The 20,010-nt window shown below is 57.1% G+C and overlaps 1 protein-coding gene across 11 annotated transcripts in view; it reads right to left on the reverse strand.

Annotated features, from left to right (window-relative positions):
* Window positions 1–16,320: 16,320 nt before the first annotated feature.
* The window catches only part of CTIF (cap binding complex dependent translation initiation factor), a 281,307-nt gene continuing 277,617 nt past the window's right edge, over window positions 16,321–20,010 (reverse strand). For 6 of the 11 annotated variants that reach the window (XM_032422779.1, XM_032422782.1, XM_032422781.1 and 3 more), the window contains exons 13-14: window positions 18,504–18,557; window positions 16,321–16,786 (exon numbers count right to left, since the gene is read on the reverse strand). In XM_032422779.1, coding sequence (XP_032278670.1) covers window positions 16,571–16,786; window positions 18,504–18,557 — 270 coding nt within the window. In that variant the 3' untranslated portion in view covers window positions 16,321–16,570. The remainder of the gene's footprint in view (window positions 16,787–18,503; window positions 18,558–20,010) is intronic. The other 5 variants (XM_032422785.1, XM_032422786.1, XM_032422784.1 and 2 more) reach the window with 2 other exon arrangements.

Below are 20,010 nucleotides of genomic sequence, written 5' to 3' on the forward strand. Positions count from 1 at the left end.
ATAAAAAGAGCAGGGGGAGCCCTGGTAAGGGTGGGGGGGCTTGGTGGCAGGGCCAGGAGAGAAGAACAACACCAGTACTTAATATTCACACAGTTCTCACCGTGCCTGGAATGGTGCTAAGTGATTTGGGCGGATTAGCTCAGGTGAGATTTTTAAAACTCAGCATTACTGAGGCAGTTGATACACGGGGCATGATGCGTAAAGTGTACAATCTGATCAATTTGACACGCATACATACCCTTGAAACCGCCACTACAGTTCATATAATGAATGAACCCATTGCCTCAAGAGTTTCCTCAGAACCCTTCCTTTGGAATCTCTCTCTCCTCACCCCTGCTCCGGTCCCCAAGCAGCCACTGACTGAGCTGCTTTCTGTCACTATGTGTTAGTTTTCATTTTCTAGAATTGTATAGAGGAGTAGCTCACTTAATATTTGCAACACCCTCTGCAGTATTATTGTCATCATTTCCCTTTTAGAGATGAGAGCAAAGGCACAGAGAAGTTGCACGACTTGCCCGAAGCACAGCTCCTGGCGAGTGAGGGGCGGAGCCAGGCGGTGAGGGGCGGAGCCAGGCGGCGAGTGAGGGGCGGAGCCGGGCTTCAAACCCGGAGCCGGCTTCAGAGGCGGGCCCGCCTTACCACACCTGCCCTCGCGGGCACTTCCGCTGTTGGCGATCAGGCTCTCTTTCTGAGGGCCTCGCCCTGTCCTAGGTATAGGGCAAGCACAGGTGGGGCCCCTGCCTGTGAGGAGCAGACCGGAGGGTGAAGGGGACCTTCCACCACGTACCTCTCTCTCTGAGCCTCAGTTTTCCCGTCTGTAAGATGGGAGTGCTTACCCACGGATGGATGGATAAGCAATATATCATACAATGGAATATTCAGCTATGAAAAGGAATGGAGTCCTCCCGATGTATGTTTCAATGTGGATGAACCTCGAAAGCTATACTGAGTGAATGAAGCCAGACACAAAAGATCACATACTGTGTGATTCCATTTATATGAAACAGCCAGAATAGGTAAATCCATAGAGACAGAAAGCTGATTACTGGTTGCCAAGGGCTTGGGGAGGAGGGAATGGGAAGAAAGTGCTTAATAGGTACCAGGCTTCCTTTTCCGATGATGGACAGGATTTGGAACTAGACAGAGGTGGTGGTTGTGCAACACTGTGAAGGTACTAAGTGCCACTGAATTGTTCACTTTAAAATGATTCGCTGGGGGCACCTGGGTGGCTCAGTTGGTTAAGCAGCTGCCTTCGGCTCAGGTCATGATCCCAGGGTCCTGGGATCGAGTCCCACATGGGGCTCCCTGCTCAGCGGGGAGTCTGCTTTTCCCTCTCCCTCTGCTGCTCTCTCTGTCCAATAAATAAATAAAATCTTAAAAAAAATAAAACGATCCGTTGTATGTTAAGTGAAGTGGGGAGGGTGGGCCCCACCACAGGTGGTTGTAAGGGTCCCATTTCACGAAATGGAGTAAAAGGTAGACCATGAAGGGGCCCGCCGTGGTGCCGGGCACAGACGTGCCCAGGAGAGGTGAGCTGGCTGTGTAGTTGGTTCCAACACTAAGGATGAGGGGGACTGTTGAACTCGGGCAGCGGGTGCTCCAGACAGGTGGGTGAAGAAGGGCTCAGAGTCTTCTTTGTCAGAGGCTGGAGGGAAGCAGGGAGGGCTTGGGAGAGGGGCTGAGGAACCCTAGGACCATGAGTCTGGTAAGGGGAAGGTGGGGTGCCCGAGCCAGGCTGGTGCAAGCTGTGGGCAAAGGCCAGTCACCCAAACCTGGGCCCATCAGGGTCTGAGTAAGAGCTTAACAAGGGCCTCAGAACCCTTTCGTGCCACAAGAAGAGGGTGGGTGCGGGTTTGCCTCTCTGGCAGGCTTTTTGTCCTTGGAGGCCCCTTTCGTCTGAAGAGGCTTTCTGTTCTGTCATGGAGAAAAGCCTTGGGGCCTGCTCTCCCGTGCAGCTGAGGCCAAGCAGCGGGGGGAAGTGGTGGCCTCGAGGGCCTCTCTGGGATCCCTCTGCCTGGGCTGAGGGAACTTGACCCCGGGACTAAGAGACATTGGTCATTTGGAGCCCCAGAGCAGTTGGTTCCTGGCTGGGCACAGGGCGTCCCCTCTCTTTGGACACCAGGACACCAGCTGGAAACCTGTGCTTTCCAAGCACCCTATCAGGGCAGAGCTTGCATGGAGCACAGGAGGAGGCAGAAGCGTTTGGGTCTTTGGGGTGACTCGGGAGGCAGCTTTTGGAGGGGCTTTGAGGAGGAGGCTTTGGAGCTTTGGGCTCAGGCTTGGGCCAGGATCATGGGAGCCGCCTGCCCGCCAGCCCCTCAGGGTTGATCACCAAGAGTAAACAGTAAAAACCGAAACAATAAATACTGACAAGAGGGCAGTAATAATTATGGTTTTACATTCAGCTAGCCAGATGCAGCAGGGGTGGGGACTGGGTGGTAAATAACAAGCAAAGACTGGGGGCGCCTGGGTGGCTCAGTCGTTAAGCGTCTGCCTTCGGCTCAGGTCATGATCCTAGGGTCCTGGAATCGAGCCCCGCATCGGGCTCCCTGCTCAGCGGGAAGCCTGCTTCTCCCTCTCCCACTCCCCCTGCTTGTGTTCCCTCTCTTGCTGTGTCCCTCTCTGTCAAATAAATAAATAAAATCAAAAAAAAAAAAAAAAACAAAAACAAGCAAAGACTGTAAATCACACTCAGAGACTGATGGATACAATGAGGAGCTTGACCCGACTCCCTGTCCCGGGAGGTGCTGGGGGGCTCATCCTGGGGGAGAGGGCTGGGACTCCCGAGGCTGTTCTGGGGCTGGAGCAGGGGAGTCCGTCAGCGGGGAGCCTGGGGCTTGGGTTCGAGCCCCCTCTCTGCCAATGGCTTGCTGTGCCACCTGGGGCTGCCCGCCACCCCTCTCTGGGTTCCTTTTCCTTCAGCTATAAAACAGCAGGCTCCAGTATTCTATGATTCCAAGTCTCCTCTGCTGCACCCATTTTCTCAAGATTCCTGGGCTTCCTGGACCCTCTTAGGAAGGAGTCAGCCCCCTCCAGCCTCCTAGGAGGGCCCAGGCATAAGGAGGGAGTGGGGTGAATAAGGGTCCTGCCAAGGCCCCTGCCCAGCCAGTGACAGGAAGACAGTGGCTCACGGCACAGGGAGCGATTTTACTGGAAAGATGAAAGGAAATTGCATCTTTAATAATTCACCGGGCCGGTTTGGAGGGAGGCAGGTTGGTGGGGCCGCGGAGCCGCCGGGCGATCCCAGCATCTGTTCCTGGAAATCCGCTGGCTCCAGAGCCTGCCCGAGAGACCTGGGGCCCTCCATCTCCTCCTGGCCCAGGGACAGCGGGAGCCGGCGGAGTCTAGACCAGGGTGAGAGGTTAAAACACAGCCATCCCGGGAACCCGCTAAATTGATATCCCCAGCAAAAACGGAGCCGAAGTGATCAATAAGGCAGCCGCCCAGGAAAGCCGCCAAGCCCGGGCGGCCCGTGCTGTCCCTGCGGCCAGGGCGCACTGGGTCCCCAGCGAGCAGACCACCGGGCCCAGCTGTCCAGCTGGCGGGTGGGGTGCCGGGGGCATGCTGCCCGGTGTCTTCAACTGGTCATCGCTTGGCCTTCCCTCCTGGTCCCTCTCAAGGGGCGATGCCTTCCACCTACTCACCTGAGAGTGGCAGGACCCCCTTTGGTTTCCAGTCACAGGGACCATCCTGGGCCGACTGGGAGGCTTCGTGTCAGACAGGGAGAGTGCCTTGAAGCCGGAGGACTGGCCCAGGACCCAGGTGGAGGGCGCTAAAGACAAAAGTAGCTAAAGAATTGTTGATTTGGGGTCCAGCTCCACCGGCAAGCTCTTCTCTGGACTGTAGTCTCTCCCCGGGGAAGCAAGACCCTCTGCATCTAGGGGGGTGTCATTATCACTAAGCCGTTCCCCCAAGGCCTGTAGAATCTTAACTGACTAATCTGAAATGTAAAAGCTCTCCTGGGTGGGTCAGCCTAGGTACAAACTAGATTGGGAAGGGATGCTTCACGAGGGAGTTTAAGTCATGGGGCTGAGGGCATCTGGGGGTTTGGGGGTGGGGTATTCAGGCAGAGCAACTGTGAATCTCTCTCTCTCTTTCCTTCTCCCTCCCTCCTTCCCTCTCCTGCTAATTGGCAAAGATAACTTTAGAATCACAGACAGGATACTTTAATCACTAATAGACTCATGCTTCTTTTATAGATGGGGAAACTGAGGCCAGAGAAGCACTGCCCCCATGGGGGCCTAGCTGGTGAGTGTGGAACCAGGACTGCCACTGGAAGCAGTGGTTCTCACCACAGTCTCAGGACTGCTGCCTCCCCTTCTCCTCAGTTCTTGGGATGGGAGGTCTGGTGTGGCCCTGGGGCAAGGTGCCCAAGCCAGTGGTCATGAGATTCATTTTGACTCACTGTCTAATCTTGGCCCACCCCAGCCTCAGGCTGTGCTTTCCTCTCTGGAAAACTAGGGTAAGACCCAGCCCAGCAGCCTCCCAGGCCATGAAGAGGATCACATGAACTAACATAAGTTTAATCCTAAGTTAGCAAAACCTTACTTATCTGGTGGGTCTACCGCTTTTGGAAGTCATCGTGGGACGGAAAGCAGGCAAAAATGGCTTCTGAGTGGGTGAAATATCCGTTTATGCAGGAAGGCTCATAGACATTGCATATAAAAATGCCCCTTGGGCCCCCCTCAGGGCCTGTTTGCTCCTACTTGACGAACAGTTCTGACAAGTTTGGTGGTCTAGTTTCTCAGGCCACAACAGGTACACTGATAGTAGTAGGAACAGCTTGATGATGAGAGAGGAGGCAGAAAAACTGTAAAATGCAGATGCTGTAATTAAGAACGCAAAGCAGACTGGATATACCTTGATCATCCCTGAGGGTAATTCAGGGTTACAGTCCAGTCTACTCATTAGCGTTGTCGCAATGACCCTGAGTCATCAAGAAAGCGTGAAGCACACGGTGCCCCTGTTTGAGAACTCGGGGATGTATATGATCCTCTCTACAACGTTTTTTACCAAAAAACTTGTCAAGAAAAGTTTTCTGTGAAAAGAGGTGAGTTACAGTAACAGCACCTCCGTTCTGGACCCAGCCAGGCACCCTGGATGGGGAGGGCCGACCCCGTGTGAAGATCAGAATCCAGCAAACCTGGGTTAGCCCCCATCCCCCAGCAAGGTGCCTCCCACCTGCATGATGAACTGGGGTTCCATGTCTCTCCCCTTTAATCCGTTCTGCAGGCCGAGGGAAGGAGCCTCCAACAACACCTGTTTGCTCCCGCGGTTGAACCCCAAGCCGACTCGTTGGTGGCTCAGCCTGGCCACTCCTCTACACATTTACAGCCAGGTGCTCACAGACCTCGCTTCTAATTCTCTGGCATATCTGAGACTTGTCCTATCTGCCCTCCCCGACTCCCTGTCTTCCGAGGTCCTCCCCCAGCACTGTTGCCCCTGCTTACACCTGCTTGCACACCGTGAGCCCACCCCGAGGCCGACCTCATGTGCCCGGTCAGGCTCCTATCTGATGGGGGCCCCCCACCGCCCAGGGATTAATGACTCCATCACCAGAGCATGCAGCTCTATGTTCTCAGCCACTGCACGTCACGGTCCCTTCTCTACATGCCTGCTTCCTCTGCCAGCCAGCCTCCACCTCCTGGTCCCTCAGGGTGTCCTCATCCCCAGGACAGACCTGGTGGACAGGGGGTGCACGGGAGAGGGCCGTCCTGTTGGCTTGAACACCTACTGGTCCTAAGTGCGTGTCTAGCTTGCCAGCACTGGGTGCAGGGAGGGAGTGGTAAGGAGGGGACCTTTTCCGTGTCTCCTAGGGCAAGACCCCATTCTGTGTCTTGCACCCAGCAGACATTCAGGGTCGGCTAATGGGACACTAGAGGGGGAATAATGTGTGGGGGACACATCAGCTCACCTCTCAGGGCCTCCATGGGGGTGGAAAGGTCTACACTCGAAGTTCCAATTTCAAAGGCACTCAAATTTCACCCAAGCCCCACCCTGACCCCTATCCCGGCAGATCCCGGTGGGAGAGTGGACATGCGCCAGTGCACATCCGTTACCCACCAGAAGAAAAGCCACACGCAGCCAGTGAGGCGGGAGAGCCTGGTGGCCTGCAGGGAAGAGAGCTGTCATCTGTGAGGGGCTCGGAGGACACGCACTGTTTATCCAAATCTGCCAGGAAGATAGGAAGGTAAACAAAGGTATCCCCATTTCAATAGAGGAAACTGAGGCTCAGAGACACTGAATGACCTGCCGGCCTCACTACACTTCTCCGGGCAGACGTTACTGAGAGACACTGTCCGCGCTTCTCAGTCGACTCCTCTGATTTGATGGCTGCGTGTGGGACAGTGAGCTTGGGGTTTGGAGTCACCGGCAAGGGCTTGGAGGCAGAGGGGACCCCCTTAGAATGCTGCCCCTCCTCTTCCTCGTGGTCCCAGCGGGGGCCAGCCGACCTCTCCCAGTCTCTGTGACATGGAGAGAGCGCCTCCCGTGCGTGGTGAGATGCTGAGAAGTGCGCAGTCCGATGCCTGTGAGCGGCCACCGCCCTGGTGACCTTTACCCTCAGGGCCTCAGTGTCCTCATCTGTAAGATGGGAGGGTGGGCGCTCACTTCCCCTCCACATGCCGACAGCCCGGAGTAGTTGGAGGGTGGAGGGTGGGGAGTGAGGAAGGATGAAGTGGTTTTTGGGGATCAAGGGCAAGGGCAGGTGCTGGAAGGCAGGTGTCCCCGGAGGCCCCGTTCCCTGGACAGCACCTCCGATTGGAAGCGGTGTGCGGCGTTTCCCAGCGCGAGCTCCGCAGCACAAAGGCGGGGTTCTTCCCGCACTGTTGGGAGGGTGGGCCACAGTTCCTGTGGGAGCCTTCCTGCGGGGGCTCGTGCCCGTGTGTGGACCCTCGGCCATTCCGTGCCGCACCACCTGCTGGGCCCCAGCCTGTCCTTGGATCGGAGGGTCTGCCGTCCACTCTCAGCGTCCAGCCCCCCAGTCCTTCTCCCCCAGAACGTGTGTCGGAGCTGTGAGGACAGATGCGTCCCCCCAGCGCCTTCTCAGGCAGCACGTGGGGCTCCCGCCGTGTCTCCTTGCTCACCGAGCACCAGCTCCCCTCTCCCTCCTGGCCTGCTCACCGCCCTTGGCCAGGGGCCCCGTGAAATGGAGTTCCCAAAGGGGAATCCCCTATTCCCGGTGCAGCTTCCCCAGGGCAAGTCGAGCAAGCCGTCTGTCCTGTCCAGACCCAATTCTGGCCTCAGCACAGCTCTTTTGAGGGTGTCGTCTCCCCAACAAGTGTCGGGTCAGGATCCCTGCTCCAGTCCGGCGTCTGGGGCCGCAGACGCTCTCCCGGACCCCGTGAGCCCGGCTCCGTGGCAAGGGGAGGGTCAGCAACCTGGACGCGGCAGCTTCCCGGCCCCTGGGGCCCAGTCCTAGCAGCCCTGGGAGATGAAGACTCAGGTCCTGCAGATTCCTCTGTGAGACGTCAGTTTGCACAGATGTGTGGCCCTAGCGTCTGACTGGGCCGGCGGGGCAGGGGGCGATCAGGACTCCGGGGACGAAGCCCGCTGCCCGGGGGGCTGGGTCCGATCGACGGGGACTGCGGTGCATTTGGGGCCGGCAGCCCGAGTCTTCCCTTGGTGGTCCTGTGCAGCCCCTTCCTCGAAGCATCAGGCCTCTCCCAGGGCAGGACCTCCTGCAACCATGGCCAGAGGCCCTCTGGGCTCTCCGCCTGAGCCATGGTCTTCTGAGACCGGGCACCTCCACCCCCTTTGGGACACTTTCCTTCCCAGATTCCTCTGTTCAGTGTGTCCCCGCCTTTCCCCTCGCTAAGTAACCAATACGCTGAGGAAGGAAGGCCTTGCCTGAGCAGAGGGCCAGCGTGTGGCCTGTCCATCCGGGGACCATCAGCTTGTTCATGGCATACTGAGGGACTCACGTCAGCCCCGTTCCCACGGGGCAGGATGAAAACCACTGTCACCTCCTCTGAGAGACACCCCGTTTCTAGTTCTGGGACTCGGGACCCTCATGCCTCTGCTTCCCACCCCTCAGTGCTCAGAGGCCAAGCAGCCGGGGGACTGAGACACTGTGGCACAAATGCACACATGTCACCTACACGTACCGTCCGCACACCCCACAGGCATACACACCCCCCCACAAACGCACATCCCCCCGAAAACCTCACACACAGCACACAGGTCGTGTCCCACACAGGGGCCCGGCTGAGGGCATCTGGGGTGGCTCACGGGTCCCGGCCAAGACCGGTGCCCTGAGGGAGGAAGGACATCTTCTTCTCATTCACACAAAGGCCATGGCTCTGGCCCCAACCACAGAAGAATCTGCCCCCTCCGGGCCTCTCCGGGCTGTTAGAGCTCAGGACCCCACGGCCACCAGGCCTCCCCACTGGAAGTCCCTGTCCCATGTGGGGTTCCCCCCCACCCCTCTACTGCTCTGGGTAGCTTAGCTCTTCCCTCCCAAGCCCTTCTGTCACTTATTACCTGGACCTCACTGTCACAGTTCACCCCACTTGTCCCCCACATGCTTGTTTGGCACCTGCTTGGGCCAGGCCCGGGGCTCGGGGCTGGAGATGCACGGGGGATGAGGTCAAGCTCCTAGTCAGTGGGCATGGGCCACCTACATGCCCATGGTCACACGCAGTGAGCAGGGCCAGGGTAGGAGCGTCCCTGGGAGCTGCTGGAGCCCAGTGGGGGATGGTCAGTCAGGGAGAACTTCCTGGAGGAGGTGACACTAAGGGAAGGCGCACAACTGTACCTCCCACCACGGTCCATGGTCCAGAGACTGGGCTTGAGTCCCCTGCCAGACAACCAAGATCATCCAAACCCCAACCCATCCATAGACCCATAAAGAAGAGCAGCGAATATCTGGATTGGGAGTCGCTGAGATTTCAAGCACCCTCTCCTCCCCTCCTGACATGCTTCAGGAGTTACTGTCCCCTCCTCAGTCCCAGCACTTCTCCTTTTCCTCTGAGCCAAGCCCAAGGCAGAATCCACTCCTGGCCCTGGTCAGATGGGAAAGGCACTTACTACGTGCCAGGCCGTGAACCTCTCTCCCATCCATCTATGTACCTTTCAGGGCCGTGTCCCTCTATGTCCTGCTGGGTCACCACTGGGCCTAAGTGCCCCGGCCTGAGCCCCTACTCATCCCTGGGAGCCAGTGGGTCGATTAGAGCTGGGGGACATGGCAGGGCAAGGGGACTTGGGCACAAAGGTGGCCATGGGTACTGGAGGCCAGGAGCCTGGATCCTCAGCCTGGTCCCTATACATGCCTACCAGGCGGTTTTCAGGACGAGGAAGGCAGCAGTGCAGGGCCCCTCCTATCTTTAAAATGGAGTCAAGGGGCTCCTGGGTGGCTCAGTCGGTTAAGCGTCTGCCTTCGGCTCAGGTTGTGATCCCAGGGTCTGGGATCGAGTCCCATGTCGGGCTCCTTGCTCAGCGGGGAGTCTGCTTCTCCCTCTGCCTGCCACTCCCTCTGCTTGTGCTCTCTCTCTGACAAATAAATAAATAAAATCTTAAAGAAAAAAAAGGAAATAAAATGGAGTCAAAAGTGTCTGTCTCTTGGCAGGGCTACGGTGAGGTACAGAACATGTACTTGAAACCAAAAAGTGCCATTCAACCATCATCGTTCTCTAAACCTCAGTTTTCCTAGATGTAAAATGGGTAGAATTTTATTTTTTCCTTCCCAGGACTCTGGTGAGCCCATCACAAGGTAACGTGTGGGAAAGTGCTGCGTTCAGGAACTAGCGCTGGGTGCGGCTTTGGGCTCTCTGGGCCAGTCCCCTGGGCCAGGCAGACACGGCTGCTCGCCGGGCACTCCCGGGCTGTCTGCCCCGCCGCCAGTCTGGGGCAGAAACCCTACTGCATCTGCTTCCAGAGCGGGCCAACTGCTTCCTCGGAGGACGGCAGCATGCGCTTGCCCTGCTGACCACCTCCATCCACCCTCGTCTGCCCTGCTCGCCCTGAGGTCAGGCAGGTGGCTGGGCAAGCTGGGCCCTTCCCTCAGGGCCGATGGACCCGTTAGGCCCAGTACCTTGGGCGCAGGATACTTTTAGGGGCCCGCAAAATACTTTTCATTTCTTTTAAAATCAGAAGTAAGAGATGAATTTCTAGGTTGGAAAAAAAAGTTTTAATAAGTAATGTGAATATGTTTGTCTTCATCCCCACGTGGTCATCAAATACATTTTTATTTTATTTGAAGGACGAGGGCCTACGAAGACCTGGGTGCCCGGGGCCCACAGAAGTCCTAACACCGCCCCGAGTCCATGGTATCTATTCTGCTCCGCACTCAAGCTGCTTCCTGGAGCCCTTCCCCCATTGGGAATGTGCCGGCCAGCCTCAGTTCACTTAGGATGGCAAATCCCAGTACGGCCTTCCCTTGCTATGCGAAAGTAGAGCGTTCCTATGTTCCTATGAGACCTTGCAGAGGCTTGCATGCCATAAAGTGAAGAAGCAATTGCCATTAATTTATATGGCAAAGTTCTGAGCCTTCCCAGACCCCCAAAATAATGTCTCTTAAGCTTTTCAGGTGCCTTAGGACACATCTTGTGGAGGGATGGGTGAAATCGGTGGGGCTAAGGCACAGATGCTCCCAGACACAGCTCAGAGCTCTGGCGGGTGATGCTGAGTTGCTGCCTGTGGTTCCCGGGGAAGGAGCCCCGCGGCTCCGCGCTCCCTGCTCCCTGCCCGGGGCACCCCTGCCTCTCTACTGACTCTCCGTAAGGCTCTTCGTGCTTATCTTTGAGCCAGTCCCTGGAGTAAGGGATGGCGGCCTTAAATACCTTTTCTCCCACTCCCCACAGAGGGTATGGCCCCTGTCCCCCCGCCGGTAAGAAGAGGGGCTCCCTGAGGCCAGAATTCTGAAAATGTTGGTGTATATATAGGGGTGTCCTCTTTCCGTGTATAGTTTGAGAGGTTCCCAGGCAATTTGGATACTGACTGCCGGGCTCGGAAGCCTCCCTGAGAGCATCTCGCTCGCCTCCCCCCACCTTGAGAACCTCTGGCGTGGTGGAGATCCCAGGGGACAGTTGGCACACATTACAACGGATCCTTTTACATAACACGCCGAACTTTGCGGCACAGCTTTTTCGGCCCACCCCACCCAAATCCCTTGATTTCATCACGCGCCTCCATTCCACTGACGCCGAGGCGAGCGCGCCGGCGGCCCGTGCGGTCCCAGCGGGCAGCTGCTGTCTGGCCGCTGCCCCGGTGCCTCCCTGGGGCCTGGCTCTGCAGCGGGCAGCAGGGAGAGGCCGCCCAGGACACGCTCGCCTTCTGGGCTAGGGGAAGGGCCACCTGGCGCTCACACTGGCCAGCCCTGGGCTTTGGGTCAGTCGGGTCATCTCTCTGACCCTTAGCTTTGTCCTCTGTAAAATGGGGATCAAAGACACCCACCTACTTCGTCCAACCCCCTGAGACACTGCATGGAGGGCCCTGAGCTCCTGGGAGCTGCGGGGAAGACAGACCGTTAATATTAAGGCATAGCCACTTTTTCCCCCTCTCAGTTTCTTCTTTTCCTGCTCTTTACCTTGGCACATAAAAGGCCCTTACCAGTCCTGCGTGTGTGCGCGCGCGCGTGCGTCCTAGCTTATTCATCCGAAATTGTCTTCCCCTCCCTCCCTCCTACACACCCCAGGATAAATGGAACCTACCCTCAGGAGGACAGATAACACACATCAGCAGAGAGGGTGGTGAAATGCAGGATTGAAACATTATTTGGATGATGTGTTTCATAGTTTCAATAACTTAGAAGCTTCTGGAACCAGGACTAAATCACCCAGAAAAAGCTCCTCTCCCTTTCTGTGAACAGTGTTTGGTAAGATTTCCCCACCCTCTCTCCCACCTCCAAAATGCCTTTTGCTCTGATCTCCACGTTCTGCTTCTACACCTTTGCATGTTTGTAAACTGCATTTTTGTAGAAACTTTGGTTTGACAAATACCTCGATTGTTTCATTAAAATGTTATCTCCCTCTACCAATCTGTGCACTTCTGGCTGTCCCTGCACAGTTTCATGTGACTCAGTAATAGGCAGTGACCAATCTCAGAACGCCCTCGCCAGGCTCCTGGGCTGGGCCGGCCGCCGTCTTGACCAGGCCAGGGACTCGGGAAGGGGGGTGGACACTCTTGTCGCCGCCCCAAAGAGCTGAAAGACTGGCAAGTTCTAGTCAGAGAGAACCCCCGAGGGGGATCTGTTACCAGGAGGCAGGGTCCCCAGTGTCTTGCCATGAGAGGGATTGTGCAAAACAAGGGACATGTCATCACAGGAAAATAAATCACTGGGCCCCTTTGGGCCCCTTTGATGAAAGACTGGTTTGACCCACTGGGATTGGACAGTCACTTGCTGCTGACTTTTAGAAGCTTCTGGGCCCAAGTCTCTGTCTTTCTAAAGTAAGTCCTTGCCAAATGTTCCAGTGATATTTCTAAGGAAGGGGTAGGTTTGGGGGGTGGGGTGGTTAAGCGCGCAGCAAACCACATCTTTAGTGCAAAAGCTATTTTCTGCAGGACCGGTCCGATCCCATGCCTTCGGCTAGGCCACAGTTGCCAGCTTGGGGAGGTGGGGGGCCCAAGTGTCTTCCACCCACGTTCTCTGGACCACTCCTTCACAGCCTTCCCCAGGCCCCAGACCATGCCCCCGCTCTCCAAGACGGCCAGACCGTGGGAAATCTCATTAGCTCCTTGCCTGGCCAGGGGCTCCTTGGAGGTCTCTGCCAGCACACTGGTGGAGACCACAGAAGACTTTGGGAAAGATTTCCTTTGCCGAACACACAGACAACACGGATCTGGGGCGTTTTTGGTTTTTGGTGTTTATTTTTTAAACCCACTTGTAGTCTGGGTTCAGCTGGAAAGCAGGACATACTGAGGGAGGGAACGTGGTCGCGTGAGGAGGATTCTGCTGCGGCTGTGGCGGGAAGGCCCAGGCCCCTTCTCCAGGGAGGCAGGTCCCGTCGCCAGGCTCCCAGCTGGCTCAGGCAAGGTGGGCAGCCCTTGTCGCCAGCGTCCCGACCAGAGGAGCGGTCTCCTCTGCGATCTGCATCCTCAGAGGCCCGGGCAGAGGGCCCCACAAGGCTCCAGCAGCTGAGGCACAGGACTCTGTGGGCAGGCCCTGAGAGTCTGTCACACGAGGAACACTGGCCGGGTTCTGATGCCAGAGACGGGAACGTGGCATCTGGGGCGGCCCCATGGGGCTGCTCCTCGCGGCGGCCTGGCTGGCGGGGTCCCCGCCCCTGCAGCTGCCCAGAGCGTGATCAGTGGTACATTTCCCACACACCCCCCCCATCCCTCAGAGAAAATAAAATAAAATAAAAATTAGAATAAATACCGACTCGGCCAACATTTACATTTACACGGATGGATAGGGCGATCCCTAAACCTCGAAGGTTTACAGACTGATCGAGGAAGGACGAACAGACGGAACTGGGCTTGGGGTGCATGTTCCCCAAGGAGGATGGTGGGGTTCCCACCTTCTCCGGGGGAGGTTAGGAGCCTTCTTGGGGCTGCGGTCCCAGCGCTCAGGCAAACCCACGAGGCCAAGGGGAGCAGGGCTGTGGTGAGCGGGCTGGCCGCCTGGTCTTGACTGGGAGGGGGCACAGACCGAGACAGGATCAACATCAGATGGCCGGACTTCGCCTCTTCACTGCACCAAGAAAGCCGCGGGGTGAGTAGGGAAAACAACGCAAGCCTTAGAAATGCAATATCCAGTTTTGCCTCCCATCAAATACATTCAGAGGTCAACTTGGATATGGCCTTTCTCACTCAGCAGAAGGGGGGGTCTGGCCTGGGGAGGGACTAGGGGTCTGAGGGGCGCCCACTTCTGCTCCCTGGTTCCTGTCTCCCTTGGGAGGCGGCCTCAGAGTCACAGATTTTAATGCTTTACTGTTTTTTACTGTTATTTCCTTAAAAAAAATTTTTTTTTTTAATGTTTTCCTTCCATGTCTCAAAGAGTAGCAGCAACCTGCATTTAGAAAAACAGCTTACATTGTTATTTGGATTGGCCAGGAAGCACTTTCAAGCAATGGGATAAACTAGGCAAACCATATGTCTGGAGCCACCGTGACACGACACGTAATTAAAAATATATTTATATATGTATACATATTTATATCTTACTTCTTCATACTCTGGTCCTAACAGTCGAGGAGGGGTGGCCCTGAGGCAAAACCACCAAGGAGGCCGTTAGGAGGAAGGGGCATTAGGAGGAAGGGGCATGAGGCCCATGGCGCCCACCATACCACCGGCCTCGGCTTTGCAGGGAACATCAGCCCCTGCGTGCTCGCTCTCTGCTTCATGGAACGGGCAGGAGGCCCTGTTCCCCTGGGTCATTCCCTTCCTCTGGGGCCCTGCTTTGTTCTCAGCAGACGTGCTCACACACGCGTGCGCACACACACACACACACGCACGCCTCGCACTCGCACTCGCACTTGCACTCGCGGGGAGCTAGGCCCATTTCAGCCCAGACGCAGCTCTCTGAGGGCTGCCTGGGGGCGGCTCCGTGCCTGGCGGAGGCTGCTTGACTCCTCCAGACCACGAGGTCCCCGGTCCCTCTCTGAGCCCTCCAACCTCAGTCCAGCTCTTCCCGCGGGGCCTCCCGTGGGGTCCCTGGTGTCCCTGGGCCCCAGGCTGGGCTGAGGTGCCTGCTGAGGAGGAAAGGCAGTGAGGAGAAGCTCAAGGAGGGGAGGAGGCGAAGGCCAGGGGCCGAGGCTACAGACCCATTCCAGGTAAGCCTGTGTCCCCCACACATGTCCCCAATACGCTCCGCCTTGGGACCGGCATAGGCTCCTATCCCGGGGCTGGAAGGTGGGTGGCAGCTGGTGGGGAAAGCCAGGGAGTACTGGGGGACCCGCTCCCCCCGCCCCACCCTGCCTGCTCTCCCAGAAGCGGAGTCCACAGAGGAAAACCTCCAGCCCTCAACCCCTGGCCGGCCTGAGTGGACCAGGCAGCCAAGGCTCTCCAGTGACCCAGGGAACCCAGAAGCTGCTGGGCTCTGAGGTGGTTTAACGGGGGCTTATCAAAGTGCGGGCTCCAGACCCCAGAGCTGGGGCCGGGCGGATGCCTGTGACAACCCCAAAGCCAGCTTCCTAGAGCCTGCCTTGCATTCTCCTCCAACAGAGAAGGGGCTCTCCCCAGGACCTGGCCCTTCCAAGAAACCCCAGTCTCGCTCCTTCCAGGCCTGGAAAGATGCGTCGGCCCCGCCTGCTCATTTCATGTTCTACTCATGACTCAGTGAATGCACCGCCCCCCCAGCCCCGGGGGCCGCAGTGCCCAGAGCCCTCCTGGAGCATACAGACCTTGGCTGTGGGGGGCCTCGGCTTCTGGATCCCGCCCGCGATGAGGCTGGGCCATCGACACAGCCCATTTAGCTAAGCTCCAAGTCCCGGGGAGCCAGGCAGCCCCCAGTGGCCACTTTCCCCCCACTAAGCTGGGGAGGAGACCTGTGTGTGGCTCAGGCAACATCACCTAGCGTTTTGGTTTGAATGTGCCCGTCTTGACTGTGCCCCATTCACCACAGCCGCCCCCCACCCCCACCCCCAGCCAGGATGGGGTTTAACACACTCCCAGCGCCTGCCGCAGCATCAGCCCTTTGACAGAGCAGAGCGGGAAGAAGAGAACAGAGGTCCTGGAAGCCAAGGGCTGCGGAGCACAGGGTTCCAGGGGGACCCCCTCCGGGGCAGAAGTTTCCAATTACCCTAATTGGCCACTGGCAAGCTATCTGTGGCTAGAATCCTTCCAGAGGGGGCCGGGTTTGATCTTCCACTAATCAGGGGGTCCTCAGTGGTGCTGTGTGATCACAGCTCGGACTCTTTTCATGGAGAGAGGAGACTTCAAAGCAGCTGACTTTTGAAAATAAAACAATAAAACACAAGAGCACGAGCAGAGCCGCACACCCCAGCTCCCCTCCCTGCGCCCCGCCCCTGGGCCTGAGGCTGGGGGGCCACATGGAGGAGGAACGGGGAGTGGGGAGGGTGCAGCGTGCAGGTTAGAGGAGAAGCCTCCGTCCCCCAGGCCGAGCGTGGCGGACAAAGGCCGTCAATTACGGGCGGCTGGTGGGGACCGTGCCTGCTTTTGTCCTCCCGGACATCTGCTCTACGTCGCCTGCTGCCAGTTGGCGACCGCGGCTGACAGCAGGAACAATGCAAGCCCGTCTCCGACCCACTTTTTCAGCCTTCTGAGGTCCTTTCTGACCCAAGCAGTACCCCGGCGAGCCGAGCTGCCAGGGCCTCGGAGGAGTCACGCCGAAGAAACCCCTCGCACAAAGCCCTGCGGGGACGCGGTTGATGGGAGGGGGCGGGGAGGAGCGGGAGTGGGGAGGGGACGACGGGGGCGGGCGGGGGGGCCACCATGAGAAAGAAACATGCTTCCCTTATTGGTGTGAGCTGCCGCATGCGTGGGGCTGGGGGGGCTCGGATGAGGGGCGCTCCTCCTTCCCGGTCTGGCTCCAGCCTGGCCCCCGGCTCTGCCTGCTTTCCTCCCCACTTCTTTCTCCCGCCAGGGCCACCCCTGTCCTCCCGCCTGTCCATCTGGCCCTGGGTACCAGGGCCCCAGCTGCCCGCGGGCCGCCCGCCAGGCCCCCTGGCCGTCAGGCTGTCAGTTTCTGGATGGTTCTGTTGTAGTACTGCGTGATGGGGGGCGTCAGAGGGTTCCAGCTGTTGGCATGGAGCTCTATGACCTCCAGAAGCAGCGACCGGGTCAGCATCGACTCTGAGGGGCAGAGCATCTTGTCGCGCGCACTGGCCAGGAGCTCGGTCATCATCTCGGGCAGCTGCTCCTCCAGCAGCCGGCCTGTGCTCTGCAGCTGCGGGTGGGGAAGCGGGGCTTAGGACAGGACCTGCGCCCCCGGAACGGCCCCCTGAGCCACCCTGGTTAGGAGGGCCGGGGGCAGGGACAGGAAAGAACTGGATTATCTCTGGAAGGTGCAGGCCAGGCATCTGTGCCCCAGGGAGGACAGGAGGTGGAAGGAGTCAACTGTGAAAGCCCACGTTGACCGACCAATCTGCCGCAGGAATAAGAGGGATTGGGTTATTGCCTGCTCCCTGGGGCTGAAAAGAGCCCTCACCGGGACCATGCCACTTCTGTCTTTCACCCAAGAAAGACTCACCCTCCTACTGGAAGCCTTGCCTGACCCCTGCCCAGACCCTCAATGGCTGACCTGCTCCCCTCAAAGGTGATCAGGCTGCACCGTGTTAATTTCCACTTGCTAGAATGTCTCTCTAGAAACGAGCTTGGTCATTATCACCTGCACGTCTCCGCACGGAACCTGAGAGCAGGGATGAGGTCTCCTATTTCTCTCCTGCCCCTAATCCCACCTCCCCACCCCAGCTGACCTCTGCCCACACTTGTGACATGAAGTGCGGGAGGGAAATATGAACTGGGGCAGAAGGCCAGCCAGAGGGCCCGCCCTCAAGAGAGGCCCCCGATGATGCTGAAAAGCCGCTGTAGGGAGGAAGGGGTCCCAGTGGTCTGGATCATGCAGCCTCAGGCAGTAGCCCCTGCGGGTCCTCTCCACAGTATCTCGATCTCCATCTCTGTCCCCACCCCATCTCATCCCACCCATTTTTCAAGGCTCTGCCTTCTTCATAAAGTCCTCATCGACCTCCCTGGACCACCCTGATCTCTCTCCTCTGACTCCTCAGGGATGCATGCTCTGTACCCATACTTCTTCTCTACACGGTGTTATCTATCCCCAGCCAGAGTGACAGCTGAGGGCAGGGACTAAGCTTTCTTCTCCCCTATGTCCCTGTCACCAAGTCCCATGTATGGTACCCAGATGGAGCCCCATAAATGAAGGGACCATCCCATAGACCTGAGGCTGTTGTCCCGACTCGCAGCACCTCTGGCCCCCAAGAGCCTTGGGAGTGGCCTGGAGGCCGGGCAGAAGCCACCTGAGAGGTGTGCTCACACAGCCCTGACAGGCCCTGGGTGCTCACGCAGGAGGCACCTGTTCTCACAGCCACTCTATTCTGAATGACTGGGCTGGTTTCCCAGAGCAAGGTTTGCCCCTGAGGAAGATCCCAGAGGAAGAGTTTCAATGAGTAGTGGCCCCACTTTGGGACCAGGAGTGGCGCCTCCTAAGGGGGTGTTTTGTAGCAGAGGGGTCCAACGTGGGACCTCAGGCCTCAGGCATCTTCCCCAAACCCTGCACCACCATAGCCAAGGGAGATATTTGGGGGTGGGGGTCACCTGGAATCTCTTAAGTCATTTATGTGGTGTGCCTAGTGCAAGGAGAAGGTGGTCTTGGGGACAGAAGGACAGTGCACAATGCCAGCACTTGGTCCTTCTCTCTAGAGAACCAGCCATCTCTTCCTCTAGCTAGTGGCGGGCTGGTTACCCCATCCACATTTACTCTGGTTTGGGGTTGATAATTCTGGATCCACGTCGGCTCAGGAAGCCATTCCCCACCAGCCCCGTCTACACACCCTTGCCTGGGACTTGTGGGTATGTCCGGTGATCCTTCACCGCCCACAACTGTTAGGCGTGAGGGGCACACCAGGTCTGAGGTCAGAGATGCTTACCTCCATCGAGCAGCACAGGACGGCGTCTTCTTTCACATCCTGAGATTGCAAGAGCTGTAGAAAAGAGAGGCAGAGAACACTCCTGAGGGGGCGGCACGCCAGCTCCCAGGCCCCTGCTGCTGGCCCCCAGCCCTAGCCCTGATGCAGCCTGGAACAGACATGTCGGAGGGGAGGGCTGGGGAGAGAGCCCACGAAGGTCAGAGGGCAGGAGGAACACAGCGATTTCTCTGGCAGGATTTGAGGACCTGGAGGACCACGGTGGTCATAGAGCCCGGGTGCCCCGGCCAGGTCAGAAGGCTCAGCCATGGTCTCAGGCACTCCTGGGCCCTGGCTAGAGGAGGACTTCCAGAAATCATGGTGCTCTTCTGCAAAACCACGGCTGTGCTCACTTACCCAGAGGCTGGAACTGCTTCCTGACCAAGGCCGTGGCCAGGCTGCTTGGTGCTGGGACTGGCCATGCCCCCATCCAGGCCTCCCTCTGCCTCATCTCATTCCTTCTCTCTCTCAACTGAGATATAATTCACACAACATCCAATTCCCCATTTTTCAGTACACAACTCAGTGACTTTCAATATATTCACAAGGTTGCGCAACCATCAGCGTTACCTAACTCCAGAGCATTTTCATCTCCCCCAGCCCCTGGCAACCCTTACTCTCCTTTGTCTCTCTGGATTTGTCTATTCTGGATTTTTCATATAAATGGCATCACACAGCATGTGTCTTTTGTGACTGGCTTCTTCCATTAACAGAACTTTTTAAAAAGATCACCCATGTGGTAGCATGTACCAGTCCTTTGTTCCCTTTTATGGCTGAATAATATTCTGCTATATGGAGAGACCACATTCTGTTTACACATTCATTAGCTGATAGACATATGGGCTGTTTCCCCTTTTTTGGCTATCATGAATAATGCTGCTGTGATCGTTCGTGTACAGGTTTTTGTGTGAGCGCATGTATTCAGGTCTCTGGGGGTCCTTACCTCGGAGCGGAATTGCTCGGTCATGTTGAGCTTTCTGGGGACCAGCAAACTACAGTGGTTGTGCTATTCTGCATCTTCTCTAGCAATGTCTGAGGGTTCTGATTTTTCTACATCCTCACCAATATTTGCTATTTTCTGCTTTTTCATAAAATGTCTGTTCTTCCTAATTCCCAGTAGAAACTTTGAGGCACAGCTTCAGAGAAGCTCTACAGTCTTTTTTTTTTTTTATAATTTTTTTTTTTTTAAAGATTTTATTTATTTATTTGAGAGAATGAGATAGAGAGAGCATGAGACGGGGGAGGGTCAGAGGGAGAAGCAGACTCCCTGCTGAGCAGGGAGCCTGATGTGGGACTCGATCCCAGGACTCCAGGATCATGACCTGAGCCGAAGGCAGTCACTTAACCAACTGAGCCACCCAAGCGCCCTCTTTTTTTTTTTTTTTTTAAAGATTTTATTTATTTATCTGAGAGAGAGAATGGGAGACAGAGAGCATGAGAGGGGGAGGGTCAGAGGGAGAAGCAGACTCCC

The sequence above is a fragment of the Phoca vitulina genome, unplaced genomic scaffold (genome assembly GCF_004348235.1).
Source record: "Phoca vitulina isolate PV1807 unplaced genomic scaffold, GSC_HSeal_1.0 scaffold27, whole genome shotgun sequence".
NCBI lineage: Eukaryota > Metazoa > Chordata > Mammalia > Carnivora > Phocidae > Phoca > Phoca vitulina.